The 24,969-nt window shown below is 60.5% G+C and overlaps 2 protein-coding genes across 10 annotated transcripts; both read right to left on the bottom strand.

Annotated features, from left to right (window-relative positions):
* On the bottom strand, positions 1-18,794 carry LOC141726727 (uncharacterized). 9 transcript variants are annotated; one of them, XM_074531724.1, is made up of 9 exons: positions 18,481-18,794; positions 17,908-18,334; positions 7,467-7,571; positions 7,274-7,360; positions 7,104-7,196; positions 6,340-6,463; positions 3,424-3,626; positions 569-2,002; positions 1-535 (listed from the first exon to the last, which is right to left on the bottom strand). In XM_074531724.1, the coding sequence occupies exons 1-9, from the start codon at positions 18,792-18,794 to the stop codon at positions 113-115; spliced, it is 3,210 nt and encodes a 1,069-aa protein (XP_074387825.1). In that variant the 3' UTR covers positions 1-112. The 9 variants fall into 9 exon arrangements, with proteins under 9 accessions (XP_074387825.1, XP_074387826.1, XP_074387827.1 ...); XM_074531725.1 differs by having other exon boundaries at positions 1-522; positions 583-2,002; XM_074531726.1 differs by having other exon boundaries at positions 1-937; positions 998-2,002.
* Positions 17,557-24,881, bottom strand: LOC141726726 (uncharacterized). Its single transcript, XM_074531722.1, has 2 exons — positions 24,718-24,881; positions 17,557-23,449 (listed from the first exon to the last, which is right to left on the bottom strand). The coding sequence occupies exon 2, from the start codon at positions 23,439-23,441 to the stop codon at positions 18,828-18,830; it is 4,614 nt and encodes a 1,537-aa protein (XP_074387823.1). The 5' UTR covers positions 23,442-23,449; positions 24,718-24,881; the 3' UTR covers positions 17,557-18,827.
* Positions 24,882-24,969: the final 88 nt, after the last annotated feature.

The following is a 24,969-nucleotide window of genomic DNA, read 5'->3' as shown; positions in this document are numbered from 1 at the left end:
ATTTTATTGAATTCTGGATCCCCAGGTGTGCCCAGGTGTGCCCAGGTGTGCCCAGGTAACCCCACGTGTGTCCATTCCACCCCAGGTGTGTCCATCACCTGTCCAGGTGTCTCTACCCCATCTCCAGGTGTTTCCATCTCATTCCAGGTGTTCCCAGCCCATCTCCAAATGTTCCCCTCACCTGCCCAGGTGTCCCTATCCCACATCCAGGTGTTCCCCTCACCTGTCCAGATGTTCTTCTCACCTGCCCAGGTGTCCCTATCCCATCTCCAGGTGTTCCCCTCACCTGTCCAGGTGTTCCCCTCACCTGCCCAGGTGTCCCTACCCCATCTCCAGGTGTTCCTCTCACCTGTCCAAATGTTCCCCTCACCTGTCCAGGTGTCCCTATCCCATCTCCAGGTGTTCCCCTCACCTGCCCAGGTGTTCCCCTCACTTGTCCAGGTGTTCTCACCTGTCCAGGTGTCCCCACCTCACTACTGGGGGACCCGGAGTCACCTGCAGAGCTCACCTGGCCACTCCCACCTGCAGAGCTCACCTGGCTGCTCCCCCCCTCACCTGCAGAGCTCACCTGGCCACTCCCACCTGAGGGGGATCCCTGACTGCTCTCACCTGTGGGACTCACCTGTCCCTCCTCACCTGCAGAGCTCACCTGTCCCGTCTCACCTGCAGAGCTCACCTGGACACTCTCACCTGTCCCCCTCACCTGTCCCTCCTCTCCTATGGAGCTCACCTGTTCCCCCTCACCTGTAGAGCTCACCTGGACACTCTCATTGTCACCTGTAGAGCTCACCTGGCTGCTCCCACTCTCACCTGCAGAGCTCACCTGTCCCCCCTCACCTGTTGGGCTCACCTGTTCCTCCTCCCCTATGGAGCTCACCTGTCCCCCCTCACCTGTTGGGCTCACCTGGCCACTCCCCCACTCACCTGCAGAGCTCACCTGGCTGCTCCCACTCTCATCAGCAGAGCTCACCTGTCCCCCCTCACCTGCAGAGCTCACCTGGCTGCTCCCACTTTCAGATCTCACCTGTCCCCCCTCACCTGTTGGGCTCACCTGGCCACTCTCATTGTCACCTGTGGGGCTCACCTGGCTGCCCTCACCTGCAGAACTCACCTGGCCTCTCTGCCACTCACCTGTTGGGCTCACCTGTCCCTCCTCCCTTATGGAGCTCACCTGGCCACTCTCACCTGCAGAGCTCACCTGGCTGCCCTCACCTGCAGAGCTCACCTGGCTGCTCCCGCTTTCAGATCTCAGCTGTCCCCCCTCACCTGCAGAGCTCACCTGGCCACTCTCATTGTCACCTGCAGAGCTCACCTGGCTGCTCCCACTTTCAGAGCTCACCTGTCCCCCCTCACCTGCCGGGCTCACCTGCCCGCTCCCACCCTCACCTGTGCCCCTCACCTGCGCCCCCCGCCGCAGCCACGCCTCCCCCAGGTACCCGAGCACGTGCCCAGGTGGGCTCCGCCTCCCGGCCCGGGGGTGGAGCAGCCCCCGCAGCATCTCCAGCCCCGCCCCCGCCAAACCCCGCCAGGCGCGCGGCGGAGGCGGCCCCGCCCCCGGCCCCGCCCCTTGCCCGGCCCCCTGCCCCGCCCATTCCGCGCATGCGCGGCGGTGCCAGGCGCGGAAGCGGCGGAAGGCGGGGTCGGAGCGCGCAGGCGCAGTCCAGGGGAAGGTGCCGGTGAGCAGCGCGAAGAGCAGCACGCCCAGCGCCCAGGTGTCCACGGGCGGCGCCAGGTGCGCCAGGTGCGGCAGGTGCGGCTCTCCGGGGCGGGGCAGCAGCTCGGGGGCCGCGTAGGGGGCGTGGCCGGGGGCGGGGCGCACCGGCGCGCCCTGCACGCGCGTCAGGCCGAAGTCGGCGAGCTTGACCAGGCGGCACTCGGGGTCGAAGGCCAGCACGTTGTCCAGCTTGAGGTCCGCGTGCACCAGGGCGTGGCCGTGCAGGTAGCACAGCGCCGAGCACACCTGGGCGGCGCAGCGCTTCACCTGCGGCTCCGGGAGACCCACCTGCGGGCACGGGAGACACGGCTGGGGACAGGTGACACACCTGGGGGCAGGTAACACACCTGGGGGCAGGTAACACACCTGGGGTTACACCTGGAGACAGGTAACACACCTGGGACACACCTGGGACACACCTGGGGACAGGTAACACAGCTGGGGACGGGTAACACACCTGGGGGCAGGTAACACACCTGGGGACAGGGGAGACACACCTGGGGCCAGGTAACACACCTGGGGACAGGTAACACAGCTGAGGGCACACCTGGGGTTACACCTGGGGACAGGTAACACACCTGGGACACACCTGGGGGCACCTGGGAGCAGCAGTGATTCACCTGCAGCTCCGAGAGGCCCACCTGGGGAGGGGGGACACACCTGAGGTCACACCTGGGACACACCTGGGGAGGGGGGACACACCTGGGGGCACACCTGGGACACACCTGGGGACAGGTAACACAGCTGGGGGCACCTGGGGACACCTCGGGTACTCCTGGGGGCACCTGGGGATGGGGGGTCACACCTGGGGCACACCTATGGGGTCACTCAGTGGCACCTGGGGACAGGAACACACCTGGGGACACACCTGGGGACACACCTGGGGACACACCTGGGGACACACCTGGGGACACTCAGCTCCGTCACCCAGCCAGGGCTGTGTCACCTGAGAGGTCACCTGGGCACACCTGTCCTCCCAGCCCGGTGCAAAACTGACCCCTCTTGCCACTCACCTGTCCCTCACCTGTCCCTCAAGGTCTCACCTGTCCCTCACCTGTGACTCACCTGTCCTTCACCTGTCCCTCACCTCTCTCACCTGTCCCTCACCTGTTCCTCACCTGTCTGTCCCTCACCTGTCTCACCTGTCCCTCACCTGTCCTTCACCTGTCCCTCACCTGTTCCTCACCTGTCTGTCCCTCACCTGTCTCACCTGTCCCTCACCTGTCCTTCACCTGTCCTTCACCTGTCCCTCAAGGTCTCACCTGTTCCACCTGTCTCACCTGTCCCTCACCTGTCCCTCAAGGTCTCACCTGTTCCACCTGTCTCACCTGTCCCTCACCTCTCTCACCTGTCCCTCACCTGTCTCACCTGTCTCTCACCTGTCTCTCACCTGTCCCTCACCTGTCTCACCTGTGACTCACCTGTCTGTCCCTCACCTCTCTCACCTGTCCCTCACCTGTCTGTCCCTCACCTGTCCCTCACCTGTCCCTCACCTATCTCACCTGTCTCTCACCTGTCTCTCACCTGTCCTTCACCTCTCTCACCTGTCTCTCACCTGTCTCTCACCTGTCCCTCACCTGTCCCTCACCTGTCTCACCTGTCTCTCACCTGTCTCTCACCTGTCTCTCACCTGTCCCTCACCTGTCCCTCACCTGTCTCTCACCTGTCTCTCACCTGTCTGTCCCTCCCCTGTCTCACCTGTGACTCACCCCAGGTGTGAGCAGCCCGCACAGGTCCCCCGCAGGTGCGAGCTCCTGGGCGAAGCCGAACTCCGTGGGCGTCTCGAAGGCGAGCGGCAGCACCTGCACGCAGGTGAGCGCCCCCCGCAGGCACAGGTGAGTGCAGAACTCGCGCAGGAAACGGAGCCGGGGCGTGCGCGCCTTGGAGAGCAGCTTGAGCGCCACCTGCGCACCTGCACAGGTAACAGGGAACAGGTAACACACCTGGGTCAGGGACAGGTAACACACCTGCACACCTGGGACAGGTAACACACCTGGGCTATGGACAGGTGACACACCTGCACACCTGGGACAGGTAACACACCTGCACACCTGGGACAGGTAACAGGTAACACACCTGGGTTATGGACAGGTAACACACCTGCACACCTGGGACAGGTAACAACACCTGGGCTATGGACAGGTAATACACCTGCACACCTGGGACAGGTAACACACCTGCACACCTGGACAGGTAACACACCTGCACACCTGGGACAGGTAACACACCCTCACACCTGGGCATGCGCACCTTGGAGAGCAGCTTCAGAGCCACCTGCGCACCTGCACAGGTAACACACCTGGGTTATGGACAGGTAATACACCTGCACACCTGGGACAGGTAACACAGCACACCCGGACACCTGGGCGTGTGTGCCTTGGAGAGCAGCTTCAGAGCCACCTGCGCACCTGCACAGGTAACAGGGAACAGGTAACACACCTGGGCTATGGACAGGTAACACACCTGCACACCTGGGTCAGGGACACACCTGCACACCTGGGACAGGTAACAGGTAACACACCTGGGTTATGGACAGGTAACACACCTGCACACCTGGACGTGCGCACCTTGGAGAGCAGCTTCAGAGCCACCTGCGCACCTGGGACAGGTAATACACCTGAGTCAGGGGATACACCTGGACAGGTAACACACCCGCACACCTGGGTTAGGGACACACCTGCACAGGTAACAGGTAACACACCTGGGTGAGGGACACACCTGGGACAGGTAACACAGCACACCTGGGTCAAGGGATACACCTGCACAGGTAACAGGTAACACACCTGGGTCAGGGGATACACCTGCACAGGTAACACACTTGGGTCAGGGGATACACCTGCACAGGTAACAGGTAACACACCTGGGTCAGGGGATACACCTGGACAAGTAACACAGCACACCTGGGTGAGGGACACACCTGGGACAGGTAACAACACCTGGGTTAGGGACAGATGCCTGCACATCGGGGCGTGCGCGCCTTGGAGAGCAGCTTCAGAGCCACCTGCGCACCTGGGACAGGTAAGACACATGCACACCTGGACAGGTAACACACCTGGGTTAGGGACAGGTAACACACCTGGGTTAGGGACAAGTAACACACCTACACAGGTAACACACCCACGCACCTGTATGGGTAACATGGCTGGGTCGGGGAACACACCTGGGACAGGGACAGGTAACACAGCTGGGACAGGGACAGACACACCTGGGACAGGGACAGACACACCTGGGACAGGGACAGGCACACCTGGGACAGGTAACACACCTGGGACAGGTAACACAGCTGGGACAGGGACAGGCACACCTGTGCCCAGGTGCCCCCAGGTGTGCCCGTGTATATCCTCAGGTGTGCCCAGGTGTGTGCCCAGGTGCCCCCAGGTGTGCCCAGGTGTGTCCAGATGTGTCCAGGTATATCCCCAGGTATATCCCCCAGGTGTATCCAAGGTGCCCCCAGGTGTGCCCAGGTGTGTGCCCAGGTGTGTCCAGGTGTGCCCAGGCATATCCCCAGGTGTATCCCAGGTGCCCCCAAGTGTGTCCAGATGTGTCCAGGTGTGCCCAGGTATATCTCCAGGTGCCCCCAGGTGTGCCCAGGTGTTCCCAGGTGCCCCCAGGTGTGTCCAGGTGTTCCCAGGTGCCCCCAGGTGTGCCCAGGTGCCCCCAGGTGCGCTCACATTGGTGCCGGGGCCATGCCAGTAGCACCCACCCATAGGAGCCCCAGCCCAGGTGCCACCTGGTGTATCCAAGGTGCCCCCAGGTGTGCCCAGGTGTGTGCCCAGGTGTGTCCAGGTGTGCCCAGGTGCTCCCAGGTGTATCCCCACCTGTCCTCAGGTGTATCTCCACCTGTCCCCAAGTGTGCCCAGGTGTCCCCAGGTGCATCTCTATATGCCCCCAGGTATGCCCAGGTGTCCCCACCTGTCCCCAGGTGCCCCCAGGTACCCCCAGGTGTCCCCAGGTGCTCTCTCACCTCCGCTCCAGGGCTGTGCCAGCAGCACCCGCCCGTAGGAGCCACTGCCCAGGTGTACCTGGGTGTGCCCAGGTGTGTCTGTGGATATCCCCAGGTGCCCCCACCTGTCCCCAGGTGCCCCCAGGTACCCCCTGCTGCTCTCTCACCTCCGTGCCAGGGCCGTGCCAGCAGAACCCGCCCATAGGAGCCACTGCCCAGGTGTATCCCAGCTGTCCCCAGGTGCCCCCAGATACCCCCACCTGTCCCCAGGTGCCTCCAGCTGCCCCCAGGTACCCCCAGGCACCACCAGGTACCCCCAGGCACCACCAGGTGTCCCCAGGTGCCCCCAGGTGTGTCTGTGGATATCCCCAGGTGCCCCCAGGTGTCCCCAGGTGTCCCCAGGTGCCCCCAGATGTGCCCACCTGTCCCCAGGTGCCCCCAGGTGTCCCCAGGTGTCCCCAGGTGCCCCCAGATGTGCCCACCTGTCCCCAGGTGCCCCCAGGTGTCCCCAGGTGTCCCCAGCTGTCCCCACCTGTCCCCAGGTGCCCCCAGGTGTCCCCAGGTGTCCCCAGGTGTCCCCAGGTGTCCCCAGGTGCCCCCACCTGTCCCCAGGTACCCCCACCTGTCCCCAGCTGCCCCCAGGTGTCCCCACCTGTCCCAGGTGCCCCAGGTGCTCTCTCACCTCCGTGCCGGGGCCGTGCCAGCAGCACCCGCCCGTAGGAGCCGCTGCCCAGCTCTCCCAGTACGGCCCAGTCCCGCTCCAGCGCCCGCCGGGGCAGCGCCCGGTCAGCGCGGGCCATCAGCGCCTGCAGGGACCAGTGCGGACCAGTATGGACCAGTATGGACCAGTATAAACCAATATAAACCACTATAAACCAGTATGGACCAGTATGGACCAGTGCGGAACAGTATAAACCAGTATAAACCAGTATCGACCGGTATGGACCAGGATGAACCAGTACACACCAGTATGGACCACTATGGACAAGTATAAACCAGTATGGATCAGTACGGACCAGTATGGACCGGTATAAACCAGTACAGACCAGTATGGGGTGTTATAAACCAGTACAGACCAGTATGGGCTAGTATAGATCAGTATGGACCAGTACAGACCAGTATAAACCAGTACAGACCAGTATGGGCTAGTATTAACCAGTATAAACCAGTACAGACCAGTACAGACAAGTACGGGCCAGTATAAACCAGTACAGACCAGTACAAATCAACATAAACCAGTATGAACCAGTATAAACCAGCATGGAACAGTATGGACTGGTGTAAGCCAGTATGGACCAGTACAAATCAGTATAAACCAGTACAGACCAGTATGGACCAGTACAGATGGGTAGAAACCAGTATGGACCAGTACAGACCAATATAGACCAGTACGGACCAGTACAGACCAGTATAGACCAGTACAGACCAGTATAAACCAGTACGGACCTGCAGGAGCCGCTCCTGAGCTTCTGCTACCGACTCCTCATCATCGTCATCGTCACCTTCATCATCAGCGGCCTCCACGGGGACATCCATGATCTGCCACCAGTATGAACCAGTATGAACCAGTATGAACCAGTGCAGACCAGTACAAACCAGTACAGACCAGTACAGACCTGCAGGGGGCACTCCTGATCCTGCTCATCATCATCATCGTCATCACCTTCATCATCATCAACGGCCTCTGAGGGGACACCCGTGATCTGCCACCAGTATGAACCAGTATGAACCAGTATAGACCAGTACAAACCAGTACAGACCAGTATAAACCAGTATGAACCAGTACAAACCAGTATAACCAGTACAGACCTGCAGGGGGCGCTCCTGAGCCTGCTCATCATCGTCATCGTCACCTTCATCCGAGGGGGTGTCCATGGCCTGAACCAGTACAAACCAGTATAAACCAGTATGAACCTGTATAACCAAACCGGTATAACCCAGTATAACCAGTATGAACCAGTACAAACCAGTATAACCACTATAATCCAGTATGAACCCCTATAACCAAACCAGTATGAACCAGTACAAACCAGTATAACCATTATAACCCAGTATGAACTTGTATAACCAAACCAGTATATCCCAGTATAACCAGTATGAACCAGTAAAAACCAGTATAACCATTATAACCCAGTATGAACCCCTATAACCAAACCAGTATGAACCAGTACAAACCAGTATAACCATTATAACCCAGTATGAACCCATATAACCAAACCAGTATAACCCAGTATAACCAGTATGAACCAGTACAAACCAGTATAACCATTATAACCCAGTATGAACCCCTATAACCAAACCAGTATATCCCAGTATAACCAGTATGAACCAGTACAAACCAGTATAACCATTATAACCCAGTATGAACCCATATAACCAAACCCATATATCCCAGTATAACCAGTATGAACCAGTACAAACCAGTATAACCATTATAACCCAGTATGAACCCCTATAACCAAACCAGTATGAACCAGTACAAACCAGTATAACCATTATAACCCAGTATGAACCCATATAACCAAACCCATATATCCCAGTATAACCAGTATGAACCAGTACAAACCAGTATAACCATTATAACCCAGTATGAACCCATATAACCAAACCCATATATCCCAGTATAACCAGTATGAACCAGTACAAACCAGTATAACCATTATAACCCAGTATGAACCCATATAACCAAACCCATATATCCCAGTATAACCAGTATGAACCAGTACAAACCAGTATAACCATTATAACCCAGTATGAACCCATATAACCAAACCAGTATATCCCAGTATAACCAGTATGAACCAGTACAAACCGGTATAACCATTATTACCCAGTATAACCCAGTGCAAACCAGTATAACCCAGTGCAAACCAGTATAACCTGGTACAGACCAGTGTAACCAGTACGGACCAGTATAACCACTATAACCCAGTATGGACAAGTATAAACCAGTACAGACCAGTATAACCAGTATTACCAGTATAACCAGTATAAGCACTATAATGCAGTATGAACCAGTACAGACCAGTCTAACCAGTATAACCCAGTACAAACCAGTATAACCCAGTATAACCCAGTATGAACCCACATAACCAAAGCAGTCTAACCAATATAAACCAGTATGGACTAGTATAACCCAGTCTAACCAGTATAACTAGTATAAACCAGTCTAACAAGTATAACCCAGTATAGAACAGTATAACCAGTACAAACCAGTATAGCCCAGTACAAACCAGTATAACCCAGTATGAGCCTGTATAACTAAAGCAGTCTAACCAGTAGAAACCAGCATGGACCAGTATAAACCAGTATAACCAGTATAACACACTCTAACCAGTATAACCCAGTATACAACAGTATCACCAGTATAATCCTGTATAGCCCAGTACAAACCAGTATAACCCAATACAAACCAGCATACCCATTATAACCCAGTATAGCCCAGTACAAACCAGTATAACCCAGTATGGACCAGTATAACCCAGTACAAACAGGTACAAACCAGTATAACCAGTACAAACCAGTATAACCCAGTATGAGCCTGTATAACCAAAGCAGTCTAACCAGTATAAACCAGTACGGACCAGTATAACCCAGTCTAACCAGTACAAACCAGTATAACCAGTATAACCCAGTCTAACCAGTATAATGCACTATGGACCAGTATAACCAGTACAACCCCGAAATAAACCAGTATAACCCAGTATAACCAATATAACCCAGTATAACCAATATAACCCAGTACAAACCAGTATATCCCAGTATAACCAGTACAAACCAGTATATCCCAGTCTAACCAGTCTAACCAGTACAAACCAGTATAACCCAGTCTAACCCAGTATGAGCCTGTATAACCAAAGCAGTCTAACCAGTACAAACCAGTATAACCAGTACAACCCAGTCTAACCAGTATAACCCAGTATAACCAGTATAACCCAGTCTAACCAGTATGACCAGTACAAACCAGTATAACCCAGTATAACCAATATAACCCAGTATAAACCAGTACAACCCAGTATATCCCAGTACAAACCAGTATGACCAATATAACCCAGTATATCCCAATATATCTCAGTCTAGCCAGTCTAACCAGTATAACCCAGTCTAACCAGTACAACCCAGTATAACCCAGTACAACCCAGTATAACCAGTATAACCCAGTCTAACCAGTATATCCCAGTCCATCCCAGTCTAACCAGTACAACCATCCCAGCCCTGTTCCCTCCCCCCCCGGCCCCTCCCCCCCAGCACCTGTTCCCCTCCCCCCCCCCCCGGTGCCACCTGTCCTGTCCGAGTGCCACCGGGGTCACCAATGGCACCAATGGCACCAGGGCCACCTGTTCCGGTGGCACCCGTGGCACCAGGTGGCCCCGAGTGTCCCCAGGGTCCCCCAGCTGTCACCAAGGGGGACCCAGGTGGCTCTGAGTCCCCAAGTGTCACCGAGGGTGGCCCAGCTGTCCCCAGGGTCCCCTGGCTGTCACCAAGAGTCCCCAGGAGTGCCCCAAGGGTCCCCCAGCTGTCCCCAGGGGTCCCCCCACTGTCCCCAACGGGGGCTCACATGGCCCCCAGTGTCCCCAGGGTGTCCCCAGGGTGGCCCAGGTGTCCCCAAGGGGGGCTCACATGGCCCCAAGTGTTCCCAAGTGTCACCAAGAGTCCCCAGGGTGTCCCCAGGGGTCCCCCCACTGTCCCCAAGGAGGGCTCACATGGCCCCCAGTGTCCCCAGGGTGTCCCCAGGGTGTCCCCAGGGTGGCCCAGGTGTCCCCAAGGGGGGCCCAGATGGCCCCGAGTGTCCCCAGGGTCCCCCCAAGTGTCACCAAGAGTCCCCCAGCTGTCCCCAGCGTGGCCCAACTGTTCCCAAGGGGGGGCCCAGATGGCCCCGAGTGTCCCCAAGTGTCCCCGAGAGTGCCCCACGGGTCCCCAGCTGTCCCCAGGGTGTCCCCAGCTGTCCCCAGGGTGTCACCAGGGGTCCCCCCACTGTCCCCAAGGAGGGCTCACATGGCCCCCAGTGTCCCCAGGGTGGCCCAGGTGTCCCCAAGGGGGGGCCCAGGTGGCCCCGAGTGTCCCCAAATGTCACCAAGGGTGGCCCAGCTGTCCCCAGGGTGTCCCCCAGGGGTCCCCCAGCTGTCACCAAGCGGGGCCCAGATGGTCCCAAGTGTCCCCAAGTGTCCCCGAGAGGGCCCCACGGGTCCCCAGCTGTCCCCAGGGTGCCACAGGTGTCCCCAAGGGGGGCCCAGCTGTCCCCAGGGTGCCCCAGGGGTCGCCCAGCTGTCCCTAAAGGGGGCCCAGATGGCCCCGAGTGTCCCCAAGTGTCACCGAGGGTGGCCCAGCTGTCCCCAGTGGTGGCCCGGGGGGGTTTCTCTCCTGTCCCCAGGGTGTCCCTGTCCCCAAAGTGTCGCCAGAGTAGCTCAGCTGTCCCCAGGGTCCCCCCGCTGTCCCCAGGGTCCCCCCGCTGTCCCCGAGGGTCCCCAGCTGTCCGGGGGTGTCCCCCCTGTCCCCAGGGTCCCCGCGCTGTCCCCGGGGTGTCGCAGGTGTCCCACCTGTGTCCGGGCGCTGTGGCTGTGCCCAGGTGTCCCCGCTGTCCCCTGTGGCTGTCCCCAGGTGTCCCCGCTGTCCCCTGTCGCTGTCCCCAGGTGTCCCCGCTGTCCCCTGGGCCGTGTCCCCCCCGGTGGCCCCGCGGTTGTGACTCAGAGTTTCCCGAGCCCGCGGTGCCACCGCCCCGCCGGGATTGTCACCTGCGGCGCGACAGCGCGGGGGGACAGAGCGGGGGGACAGGGACAGAGCGGGGACACGGGGGGGGACAGGAGGGGACAGAGCGGGGACAGAGCGGGGACAGAACGGGGACACGGGGGGGACAGAGCGGGGACAGCGCGGGGACAGAGCGGGGACAGAACGGGGACAGAACGGGGACAGCGCGGGGGGACAGGAGGGGACAGAACGGGGACATGGGGGGGGACAGAGAGGGAACAGAGCGGGGACAGAGCAGGGACACGGGGGGGGACAGAGCGGGGACATGGGGGGGAACAGCGCGGGGACAGAGCGGGGACACGGGGGGGACAGAGCGGGGACAGAACGGGGGGACAGAGCGGGGACAGAGCGGGGACACGGGGGGGACAGAGCGGGGACAGAGCGGGGACAGAGCGGGGACAGAGCGGGGACACGGGGGGGACAGAGCGGGGACAGCGCGGGGACAGAGCGGGGACAGAGCGGGGACAGAGCGGGGACACGGGGGGGGACAGAGCGGGGACAGCGCGGGGACAGAGCAGGGACACGGGAGGGGACAGAGCGGGGACAGAGCAGGGACACGGGGGGGGACAGAGCGGGGACAGCGCGGGGACAGAGCGGGGACAGAACGGGGACATGGGGGGGACAGAGCGGGGACATGGGGGGGACAGAGCGGGGACACGGGGGGGGACAGAGCGGGGACACGGGGGGGGACAGAGCGGGGACAGAACGGGGACAGAGCGGAGACACGGGGTGACACGGGGAGGGGACACAGGGGACAGCGACAGACAGTGGGGGACACAGGGGGGGACACAGGGGGGGGACACAGGGGGGGACACGGGGGGGACACAGGGGACAGAACGGGGAGGCGGGGGGACAGCGTGAGGAATGGGGGGGACACAGGAGGGGACACAGGGGACAGGGAGGGGACAGGGAGGGACAGTACGGGGGGGGACAGTGGGGGACAGAGGGTGACACGGGGGACGGGGGGGGATGGGGGACGGGGACAAGATGGGGACAGGGACAGGAGGGGACAAACGGACGGGGGCATGGGGGGGACAGGGACAGGAGAGGGACAGAGGGACAAGGAGGGGACAGAGGGACACAAGGACAGAGGGGGGCAGGGGGACACGAGGGGACAGGGAGACAAGGAGGGGACAGGAGGGGACAGAGGGACACGGGGGGACAAGGGGAGGGCAGAGGGACAGGGACAGGAGAGGGGGACAGAGGGACAGGGGACAAGAGTGGGACAGGAGGGGACAGGGGGACACGGGGGGGACAGGAGGGGACAGGGATTGAGGGACAGAGGGACAGGGGACAAGCAGAGGGGACACGGGGGATGGGGGGGACAAGGCGGGGACAGGAGGGGACAGGGAAGGGGGGGACACAGGGACAGGGGGGGACAAGGCAGGGATGGGGGACAAGCAGAGGGGACACGGGGGATGGGGGGGACACACAGGGACAAGGCAGGAACAGGGGACAAGGCGGGACTGGGAGGCACTGGGATGGACTGGGAGGGGGTTTGGGGGCACTGGGACGGTGAACCTGGGTGTATGGAGCTGTACTGGGCCATACTGGGACATACTGGAACCAAACCGGAGTCATACTGGGGCCGTACTGGGGCCATAGTGGGACATACTGGGGCCATACTGGAGCCATACTGGGATATACTGGGGCCATACTGGAGCCATACTGGTGTCCCCAAACCCTGCACCAAGGATTGGGCCCAGTCCCCTCCCAGTTCCCCCCAGTCCATCCCAGTTCCACCCCAGTATAACCCAGTCCACCCCAGTTCCCCCCAGTCCATCCCAGTTCCACCCCAGTATAACCCAGTCCCTCCCAGTTCCCCCCAGTCCATCCCAGTTCCCCCAGTCCCTCCCAGTTTGTCCCAATCCCCTCCCAGTCCATCCCAGTCCATCCCAGTTCCCCCCAGTCCATCCCAGTCCCTCCCAGTCCATCCCAGTATATCCCAGTTTCCCCCAGTCCCTCCCAGTTCCCCCCAGTCCCTCCCAGTCCATCCCAGTTTATCCCAGTCCTTTCCAGTCCCTCCCAGTCCCCTCCCAGTTCCCCCCAGTCCATCCCAGTCCCTCCCAGTTTGCCCCAATCCCCTCCCAGTCCCTCCCAGTCCATCCCAGTATAACCCAATTCCCCCCAGTCCATCCCAGTCCCTCCCAGTATAACCCAGTCCCTCCCAGTCCCTCCCAGTTCCCCGCTCTGTCCCTCCCGCCCCTCCCCCCCCGCACCTGTCGCTGTCCCTGCCCCTCCCCGGTAATTAATCCCGGCCCTAATTAACCCCTGCCATTAACCCCTGCGGTAGCTCATTAATCATTCCTGGTAATTAATCCCTGCTCTAATTAACCACTGTGGCAGCCCCGGTCATTAATCACACACGGTTATTAATAATCCCTGTCATTAATCATTCCACTAATTAATCATCCCGGTCATTAATCATTCCGGGTAATTAATCATCCTGGTCATTAATTATCCCGGTAATTATTCATACCTGTAATTAATCATTCCCAGGTAATCAATAATTCCCGCTAATTAATCACACTCGGTAATTAATAATTCAGCCCAGTGCTCCCAGTCCATCCCAGTTCCCCCCGCTCCTCTAGTAATTAATCACTCCTCCCGGTCATTAATCATTCTCTAGCAATTAAGCATTCCTTGATAATTAATAATTCTTTGGTAATTAATCATTTTTCCCGGTCATTAATTATTCCCCGGTAATTAATCATTTCTCCCTGTAATTAAACATTCCTCCCACTAATTATTAATTCCTCCTGGTAACTAATAATTTTTCTCGGTAATTAATAATTCCTCCCGGCAATTAACCATTTTTCTCGGTAATTAATAATTCTTCCCGGTAATTAACCATTTTTCTCGGTAATTAATCATTCCTGACGGTAATTAATCATTCCTCCCGGTAATTAATCATTCCACCGGGAAATTAATCATTCCCGGTAATCAATCCCGGTCATTATTCATTCCTCCTGGTCATTAATCACTCCTCTGTAATCAACCCCGCTCATTAATCATTCCCCACGGTCATTAATCATTCCTCGGTAATTAATCATTCCCCTCGGCCATTAATCACCCTCGGTAATCAATCCCGCTCATTAATCACCGCTAATTAGCGCAGGCACAGGTGGCCGGGGGGGGGAGGGGCGGCCTCGAATTCCTCCCGGGTCAGAGCGGGGAGAGAACGGAGCGAGCGGTGCGGACCAGTACGGACCAGTACGGACCAGTACGGACCGGTGCGGACCAGTACGGACCAGTACGGACCAGTACGGACCAGTACGGACCAGTATGGACCAGTGCGGACCAGTACGGACCAGTATGGACCAGTATGGACCAGTATAGACCGGTACGGACCAGTACGGACCAGTACGGACCAGTATAAACAAATATAGACCAGTATAGAACCAGTATAAACCCGTACAGACCAGTATAAAGCAGTATGGACCAGTACGGACCGGTATGGACCAGTATAAACCAGTACGGACCAGTATAAATCAATATAGACCAGTATAAAGCAGTACGGACCAGTATAAACCAATATGGACCAGTACGGACCAGTATAAACAAATATAGACCAGTATAGAACCAGTATAAACCAGTACAGACCAGTATAAAGCAGTAGGGACCAGTATAAACCAGTACAGACCAGTACGGACCAATATAGACCAGTACGGACCAGTATGGACCAGTATAAACCGGTATGGACCAGTATAAACCAGTATGGACCAGTATAAACAGTAGGGACCAGCATAAACCAGTATGGACCAGTATAGACCAGTATGGACCGGTATGGACCAGTATAAACCAGTATGGACCAGTATGGATCAGTATAAACCAGTAGTATGGATCAGTATAAACCAGTAGGGACCAGCATAAACCAGTATAAACCAGCATGGACCAGTACAGACCAGTACAAACCAGTACGGACCAGTATAAACCAGTTGAGCGCTCCCAGTTCCCCCCAGTCCCCCCCAGTTCCCCCCCCCCCCCCCCGGTTATTTCGGTCCCCCCGCACCTGTCCCTGGCCCTGCCCCTCCCCCACCGGGCCCCGCGCCAGCGCCCCTCCCCCACCCGGGGGGGGCGGGAAACTGGGATAAACTGGGATAGACTGGGATAAACTGGGATGGACTGGGATAGACTGGGATGGACTGGGATGGACTGGGATAGACTGGGATGGACTGGGATGGACTGGGAGGGACTGGGAGGGACTGGGAGGGAACTGGGAGGGAACTGGGATAGACTGGGATAGACTGGGATGGACTGGGATGGACTGGGAGGGACTGGGATAAACTGGGATAGACTGGGATGGACTGGGATAGACTGGGATGGACTGGGATGGACTGGGATAGACTGGGAGGGACTGGGAGGGAACTGGGATAGACTGGGATGGACTGGGATAGACTGGGATAGACTGGGATGGACTGGGATGGACTGGGAGGGACTGGGAGGGACTGGGATAAACTGGGATAGACTGGGATGGACTGGGATAAACTGGGATGGACTGGGATGGACTGGGATGGACTGGGAGGGACTGGGAGGGACTGGGATGGACTGGGAGGGACTGGGAGGGAACTGGGATAAACTGGGAGGGGACTGGGATAGACTGGGATAGACTGGGATGGACTGGGAGAGACTGGGAGGGAACTGGGATAAACTGGGAGGGGACTGGGACCATACTGGGCTACACTGGAATCATACTGGGACATACTGGGGCCATACTGGGAAATACTGGAATCATACTGGGGCCATACTGGGCCATACCGGAGTGATACTGGGGCCATACTGGGATATACTGGTGCTATACTGGGCTATACTGGACCGTACTGGGGCCATACTGGGGATCACTGGGGCCATACTGGGATCACTGGGGCCTTACTGGGATCACTGGGGCCTTACTGGGATGGATTGGGGCCAAACTGGGAATCACTGGGGCCATACTGGGATAAACTGGGGCCATACTGGGAATGACTGGGGCCATACTGGGATGGACTGGGGCCATACTGGGATGGGCTGGGGCCATACTGGGATGGGCTGGGGCCATACTGGGATGGACTGGGGCCATACTGGGATGGGCTGGGGCCATACTGGGATGGACTGGGGCCATACTGGGATCACTGGGGCCATACTGGGAATGACTGGGGCCATACTGGGATGGACTGGGGCCATACTGGGAACCACTGGGGCCATACTGGGAACCACTGGGGCCATACTGGGAATGACTGGGGCCATACTGGGATGGGCTGGGGCCATACTGGGATAAACTGGGGCCATACTGGGAATCACTGGAGCCATACTGGGATGGGCTGGGGCCATACTGGGATGGGCTGGGGCCATACTGGGAATCACTGGAGCCATACTGGGATCACTGGGGCCATACTGGGATGGACTGGGGCCATACTGGGATGGGCTGGGGCCATACTGGGATGGGCTGGGGCCATACTGGGATCACTGGGGCCATACTGGGATGGACTGGGGCCATACTGGGATGGGCTGGGGCCATACTGGGAATCACTGGGGCCATACTGGGATGGACTGGGGCCATACTGGGAATGACTGGGGCCATACTGGGATCACTGGGGCCATACTGGGAATGACTGGGGCCATACTGGGATGGACTGGGGCCATACTGGGATGGGCTGGAGCCATACTGGGATGGACTGGGGCCATACTGGGATCACTGGGGCCATACTGGGATGGGCTGGGGCCATACTGGGATGGGCTGGAGCCATACTGGGATGGACTGGGGCCATACTGGGATCACTGGGGCCATACTGGGATGGACTCGGACCATACTGGGATGGACTGGGGCCATACTGGGAATCACTGGGGCCATACTGGGGATCACTGGGGCCATACTGGGATAAACTGGGGCCATACTGGGATGGACTGGAGCCATACTGGGATGGACTGGGGCCATACTGGGATGGGCTGGGGCCATACTGGGATAAACTGGGGCCATACTGGGAGCCAAAACTGCCCTACTCCCTCACCTTGGCCCCTCCCACTTTTTTTGCCTCTTGGCCCCGCCCCCTCCTCTTGGCCCCACCCTATCCTGCCCATTGGCCCCTCCCCTTGCTTTAGCCCCTCCCTCTTCTTGGCCTTGGCCCCGCCCCCTCCATTGGCTCCGCCCCTCCCGGAAGCACAAACAGCACTGGGTGGGGGGGAGGGGCACCTTTATTGATATGGGGGGAATGCAGGAACGGCCTCGCCTGCGCAGGTGAGCTCAGGTACCCCCAGGTACCCCCTGGCACCCCTCACCTGTGCCAGGTGAGCTCAGGTACCCCCAGGTACCCCCTGGCACCCCTCACCTGTGCCAGGTGAGCTCAGGTACCTCCCCAGGTACCCCCTGGCACCCCTCACCTGGGCAGGTGAGCTCAGGTACCCCCCCTGGCACCCCTCACCTGTGCCAGGTGAGCTCAGGTACCCCCCCAGGTACCCCCCTGGCACCCCTCACCTGTGCCAGGTGAGCTCAGGTACCTCCCCAGGTACTCCCTGGCACCCCCCTCACCTGCGGGCACAGGTGTGCACAGGGGCAGGGCATGGGGTCCCCCAGGCCAGGAGCACCTGCGGGGTTCCAGGTGGGCACGGGGCACCTCCAAGGTGTGTCCAGGTGAGCACTGGGCACCTGTGTGCTCTCCAGGTGGGCATCGGGCACCTCCAAGGTGTGTCCAGGTGAGCACTGGGCACCTGTGTGCTCTCCAGGTGGGCATTGGGCACCTCCAAGGTGTGTCCAGGTGGGCACTGGGCACCTGTGTGCTCTCCAGGTGGGCACTGGGCACCTCCAAGGTGTGTCCAGGTGGGCACTGGGCACCTGTGTGCTCTCCAGGTGGGCACTGGGTATCTCCAAGGTGTGTCCAGGTGAGCACTGGGCACCTGTGTGATCTCCAGGTGGGCATTGGGTATCTCCAAGGTCAGTCCAGGTGAGCACTGGGCACCTGTGTGCTCTCCAGGTGGGCATTGGGCACCTCCAAGGTGTGTCCAGGTGAGCACTGGGCACTTTCTCGGTGGGTTCCAGGTGGGCACTGGGCACCTCCAGGTGGGCACAGGTCACCTGTGTGGTCTCCAGGTGAGCACTGGGCACTTTCTCGGTGGGTTCCAGGTGAGCACTGGGCACCTCCAAGGTGTGTCCAGGTGAGCACTGAGCATGTCCATGCTCTCCAGGTGAGCACTGGGCACCTCTGCCCTGTCCAGGTGGACATTGGGCACCTCCAGGTGAGCACTGGGCACCTCCAAGGTGTGTCCAGGTGGGCACAGGTCACCTGCTTGATCTTCAGGTGAGCACTGGGCACCTCTGCCATGCCCAGGTGGGCACTGGGCACCTGTGTGCTCTCCAGGTGGGCACAGGGCACCTCCAGGTGGGCACTGGGCAGCTCCAAGGTGAGTCCAGGTGGGCATCGGGCATGTCCATGGTCTCCAGGTGGGCACTTCCTAGGGGGGTTCCAGGTGCACCTCTGAGCTCTCCAGGTGGACACTGGGCAGTTCTGAGGTGTCCAGGTGGGCACTGGTCACCTCCGTGGGTTCCAGGTGGGCATCGGTCATGTCATTGGTCTCCAGGTGAGCACTGGGCACCTCTGACATGTCCAGGTGGGCATCGGTCACCTCTGACATGTCCAGGTGGACATTGGTCATCTCATTGGTCTCCAGGTGGACATTGGTCACCTCTGAGCTCTCCAGGTGGACATCGGTCACCTCTGTAGGTTCCAGATGGACATTGCTCACCTCTGAGCTCTCCAGGTGGACATCGGTCACCTCTGTAGGTTCCAGATGGACATTGCTCACCTCTGAGCTCTCCAGGTGGACACTGGGCACCTCTGACATGTCCAGGTGGACATCGGTCACCTCCGTAGGTTCCAGGTGGACATTGGTCACCTCTGACACGTCCAGGTGGACATCGGTCACTTCTGTAGGTTCCAGGTGGACATTGGTCACCTCTGTGGTCTCCAGGTGTGCATTGGGCACCTCTGAGGTGTCCAGGTGGACATGGGTCACCTCTGACACGTCCAGGTGGACATCGGTCACCTCCGTAGGTTCCAGGTGGACACTGGTCACCTCTGAGCTCTCCAGGTGTGCATTGGGCACCTCTGAGGTGTCCAGGTGGACATGGGTCACCTCTGACACGTCCAGGTGGGCACTGGGCACCTCTGAGGTGTCCAGGTGGACATCGGTCACCTCCGTAGGTTCCAGGTGGACACTGGTCACCTCTGAGCTCTCCAGGTGTGCATTGGACACCTCTGAGGTCTCCAGGTGAACACTGGGCAGCTCTGACATGTCCAGGTGGACACTGGTCATCTGGGTGGTCTCCAGGTGGACATCGGTCACCTCTGACACATCCAGGTGGACATTGGTCACCTCTGAGCTCTCCAGGTGTGCATTGGACACCTCTGAGGTCTCCAGGTGGACACTGGGCAGCTCTGACACGTCCAGGTGGACATCAGTCACGTCACTGGCCTCCAGGTGGACATCGGTCACCTCCGTGGGTTCCAGGTGGACACTGGGCAGCTCTGAGGTGTCCAGGTGTGCATCGGTGATCTCCGTGGTCTCCAGGTGGACATCGGTCACCTCTGTAGGTTCCAGGTGGACACTGGGCACCTCTGAGCTCTCCAGGTGGACACTGGTCACCTCCATGGTCGGCAGGTGAACGTCAGTCGTGTCGCTGGTCACCGGGTGGACATCGGTCACCTCTGTGGTCTCCAGGTGGACACTGGGCACCTCTGACATGTCCAGGTGGGCACCAGGTACCTCCTCCATGGCCTCCAGGTGGACAGCGGGCAGTTCTGAACTGTCCAGGTGCACATTAGTCACTTCCATGGTGTCCAGGTGGACACTGGTCATCTCGGTGGCCTGGAGCTGGACGTTGGTCACCTCAGGTGGCGCTGGCAACACCTGGAGCTGAACACCTGTGCCACCTGCGGGCGGTGGCAACACCTGGAGCTGCACGTTGGTGACACCTGAGGTCAGCGGCAGGGCCTGGAGCTGGACGTTGGTCACCTCACCTGTGCAGAGCTGGACGCTGGTGACCTCAGGTGGAGGTGGTGGCAACACCTGGAGCTGGACATTGGTGACCTCACCTGTCTGGAGCTGGACATTGGCGCCACCTGGCGGTGGTGGCAACACCTGGAGCTGCACACCTGGGACCTGAGGTGGTGACGGCAGCACCTGGAGCTGGACGTTGGTGACCTCAGGTGGTGGTGGCAACACCTGGAGCTGGACGTTGGTGACCTCACCTGCCTGGAGCTGCACACCTGTGCCACCTGGGGGTGGTGGTGGCAACACCTGGAGCTGGACATTGGTGACCTCAGGTGGGGGTGGCAACACCTGGAGCTGGACATTGGTGACCTCAGGTGGGGGTGGCAACACCTGGAGCTGGACGTTGGTGACCTCCGAGGGGAATGGGAGCACCTGGAGCTGCAGCCCTGTCACACCTGTCACACCTGTGGCACCTGTCACACCTGTGCCACCGGTCACACCTACACCTGTCACACCTACACCTGTCACACCTGTCACACCTGTCCCACCGGTCACACCTACACCTGTCACACCCGTCACACCTGCCACACCTGCCACACCTGTCACCTCCCCATGCTGCACCTGGACATTGGTGACCTCTGGCGCCACCGGCAGCACCTGGAGCTGGACACCTGTGACACCGACATTTGTCACACCTGTCACACCTGTGACACCAACACCTCTCACACCTGCCACACCTACACCTGCCACACCTGTAAGCCCTGTGACACCTGTCACATCTACACCTGTGACACCTGGGACCCCTGTGACACCAACACCTGTCATAGCTCTCACACCGGGACTTGTAACACCTGTCACACCTGTCACACCTGTGACACCAACACCTGTCATACCTGTCACACCTGTAACCCCTGTCACACCTGCACTTGTCACACCTGCACTTGTCACACCTGTCACACCTGCCAGCCCTTCCACACCCACACCTGTCACACCTGTCACACCCACACCTGTCACACCTGTCACACCTGTAACCCCTGTCACACCCACACCTGTCACACCTGCACTTGTCACACCTGCCAGCCCTGTCACACCCACACCTGTCACACCTGCACTTGTCACACCTGTCACACCTGCCAGCCCTTCCACACCCACACCTGTCACCCCTGCCACCCCTGTCACACCTGTCACTCCTACATCTGTCACCCCTGTCAGCCCTGCCACACCCACACCTGTCACACCTGTCACACCTGTCACACCTGTCACACCGGTCACATTTGTCACCCCTGTCACACCTGTCACCCCAGCCACCTGCACCCCCGCTGCCGCCCCCTCCCTGCCCGCCCCAGGTACGAGCAGGACGCTGTGCCAGGTGCGCTGCCCCCTGCCCACCTGCGCCAGGTGCGGCCGGGCGTGGCCGGGCGTGGCCGCCACCAGCAGCACCTTGTGGGGGGAGGAGCCGCCGGGGCCGGGCAGCACCAGGTAAGCGCCAGCGATGGGCGGTGGCGCAGGTGCGGTGGCACCGCCAGGTGCGGCGTCACCGGCGGGCGCGCGGCGCGGGGCGGGGCCGTGCGTGCGCAGGTGTCTCTGCAGGTAGGCGGCCATGACGAAGGCCTTGGGGCAGGCGGGGCAGCGGAAGGGCCGCGCCGCCGAGTGCGTGCGCCGGTGCAGGTGCAGGTTGGACGAGTGCGTGAAGCTCTTGCCGCAGGTGCCGCAGGTGTACGGCCGCTCCCCCGTGTGCACCCGCAGGTGCTGCCGCAGGTTGGCGGCCTGCGCGAAGCCCTTGCCGCAGGTGTCGCAGGTGTGCGGGCGCTCACCTGTGTGGGTGTGGCGGTGGCGCCGCAGGCTGGAGGAGTTCTTGAAGGCCTTGGGGCAGGCGGGGCAGCGGTAGGGCCGCTCACCTGAGTGCTGCCGCAGGTGGTACTGGTAGTGCGATGCCCACTTGAAGGTGAGGCCGCACTGGGCGCACCTGAAGGCGCGCAGCCCCGTGTGCACGCGCAGGTGCGTCTGCAGCAGCGAGGAGCGCTTGAAGCTCTTGCCGCAGGTGGCGCAGGTGTAGGGGCGCTCACCTGTGTGGTCGCGCAGGTGGTAGCGCAGCCCCGAGGAGCCCTTGAAGGCCTTGCCGCACTCGCCGCACCTGTACGGCCGCTCGGGCGGGGCCGGCGCCTCGGCCTCACCTGGCGCGGGCGGGGCTCGGGGCCGCTCGTGCCCGGGCAGGTGCCGCGCCAGCCCCGCCCCGTTCTTGAAGCTCTTGCCGCAGGTGAGGCAGCGGTGGGGCGGGGCCGGGGGCGTGGCCGGGGGCGTGGCCGGCACCTCCTGCTCGGCACAGGCGAGCCCCAGCGGCCTCCAGAGCGGCTCAGGTGAGGCGGCGGCGCCGGGCGGGGCGGGGCCCTGCGGGTGCCGCTGCGGGCAGGTGCGCGAGGCCAAGGGCGTGGCGCAGGCGGGGCACTGCGGGGCGGGGCCGTGCGTGCGCCGGTGCAGGTGCAGGTTGGACGAGTGCGTGAAGCTCTTGCCGCAGGTGCCGCAGGTGTACGGCCGCTCCCCCGTGTGCACCCGCAGGTGCTGCCGCAGGTTGGCGGCCTGGGCGAAGCCCTTGCCGCAGGTGTCGCAGGTGTGCGGGCGCTCACCTGTGTGGGTGTGGCGGTGCCGCCGCAGGCTGGAGGAGTTCTTGAAGGCCTTGGGGCAGGCGGGGCAGCGGTAGGGCCGCTCCCCCGAGTGCTGCCGCAGGTGGTACTGGTAGTGCGACGCCCACTTGAAGGTGAGGCCGCACTGGGCGCACCTGAAGGCGCGCAGCCCCGTGTGCACGCGCAGGTGCGTCTGCAGCAGCGAGGAGCGCTTGAAGCTCTTGCCGCAGGTGGCGCAGGTGTAGGGGCGCTCACCTGTGTGGCCCCGCAGGTGGTAGAGGAGGGCGGAGGAGCCCTTGAAGGCCTTGGGGCACTCGGGGCACTTGTAGGGGCGCTCACCTGTGTGGCTGCGCAGGTGATGCGCCAGGCGCGAGGACCAGCGGAAGGATTTGCCGCACTCCCGGCAGGTGAAGGGGTGCTCGGGGGCACCTGCGGGGGGCGCCGCGCCCGCCATGGCCGCACCTGGGGGGACACGGCCGCAGGTGAGAGCACCGACCTGGGACAGGTGAGAGCCCGAATCTGACACAGGTGAGAGGTTAAATCTCACACAGGTGAGAGCCCAAACCTGAGACAGGTGACAGCACAAATCTGAGACAGGTGAGAGCACAGACCTGGGACAGGTGAGAGCCCAAACCTGGGACAGGTGAGAGCCCAAACCTGAGACAGGTGAGAGCCCAAACCTGGGACAGGTGAGAGCCCAAACCTGGGACAGGTGAGAGGTTAAACCTCACACAGGTGAGAGCCCAAACATGGGACAGCTGAGAGCACAAATCTGAGACAGGTGAGAGGTTAAACCTGAGACAGGTGACAGCACAAATCTGACACAGGTGAGAGCACAGACCTGGGACAGGTGAGAGGTTAAACCTCACACAGGTGAGAGCCCAAACCTGGGACAGGTGAGAGCACAAACCTGGGACAGGTGAGAGCCCAAACCTGGGACAGGTGAGAGGTTAAACCTCACACAGGTGAGAGCCTAAACCTGAGACAGGTGACAGCACAAATCTGACACAGGTGAGAGCACTGACCTGGGACAGGTGAGAGCCCAAACCTGTGACAGGTGAGAGCCCGGCAGGCTGAGCCCTGAGGGAGCAGGTGAGACCCCCAGATCAAGGGGACGCAGGCACAGGTAAGACCCCAGACATGAGGCACAGACACAGGTGAGAGCCCAGACATGGAATATGGGGGACAGGTAAGAGTCCAGATGGGAAACACAGGGACAGGTGAGACCCCAATCCCAGCACAGGTGAGACCCCAGACCCAGTACAGTTGGGCAGGTAGAATCCCAGACATCAGACACAGACACAGGTGAGACCCTAAACCCAACACGTGGGTGACAGGTAAGACCCCAGACATGAGACATAGACACAGGTGAGACCCCAAACCCAATATGGGAGGGGACAGGTGAGACCCCAGCCCCATCCCAGGCGTGCAGGTGGGACCCCAAACCCAATATGGGAGGGGACAGGTGAGACCCCAGCCCCATCCCAGGTGTGCAGGTGAGATCCCAGCCCCAAAGCCGATCCGGAGGGCTTGGGCAAACTGTGGGCGTGGCCAGATCGCATTAAGCCCCGCCCTTTTCTATAGGCCCTGCCCCGCCCCTCACCGCCCTCAGCCCCCACCCCTTTCCCCTCAGCCCCCTGCAGGCCCCGCCTCCTCCAGGCCCGCCCCGCGCAGGCGCCGCCGCCGCGGCCCCGCCGCTTCCTCCTCCTCTTCTTCCTCCCTCCGCTCACCTGCGGGGCTCACGGTGGCTCCGCCGGGGCCGGAGCCCGGCCAGGACCGGGTTAGAACCGCGTTAGAACCGGGCCAGAACCGGGCCCGGCGCTGCCGCCGCCGCCGCGCAACGCCCGGGCCGCACAGCCTCACGAGGCCACGCCCCCTCCGCCTCACGGGGCCACGCCCCCTCCGCCTTCCCGCCTTCGCCGCCGCCAATCGGGCAGCGCCTCATTGGGCCAGGCCACGCCCCTCCTTTCCCTCCCGGAAAC

The sequence above is a fragment of the Zonotrichia albicollis genome, chromosome 38 (genome assembly GCF_047830755.1).
Source record: "Zonotrichia albicollis isolate bZonAlb1 chromosome 38, bZonAlb1.hap1, whole genome shotgun sequence".
NCBI classification, from domain to species: domain Eukaryota; kingdom Metazoa; phylum Chordata; class Aves; order Passeriformes; family Passerellidae; genus Zonotrichia; species Zonotrichia albicollis.
This window is presented reverse-complemented; position numbering and strand designations above follow the sequence as displayed.

What these genes read in the sequence shown, in the direction of transcription:
- LOC141726727 (XM_074531723.1), bottom strand. Translation starts at nt 18,794, where the DNA reads ATGCCCACCTGGACTCACCTTGGAGCTGCCCAGTGCCCACCTGGAGGT. An exon ending in ACCTGGAACCCACCGAGAAA is followed by an intron (nt 18,335 to 18,480) that starts GTGCCCAGTGCT and finishes GAGAGCACACAG; the next exon opens with GTGCCCAGTGCTCACCTGGA. An exon ending in CTCAGGAGCGCCCCCTGCAG is followed by an intron (nt 7,361 to 7,466) that starts GTCTGTACTGGT and finishes TACTGGTGGCAG; the next exon opens with ATCACGGGTGTCCCCTCAGA.
- LOC141726726 (XM_074531722.1), bottom strand. Translation starts at nt 23,441, where the DNA reads ATGGCGGGCGCGGCGCCCCCCGCAGGTGCCCCCGAGCACCCCTTCACC.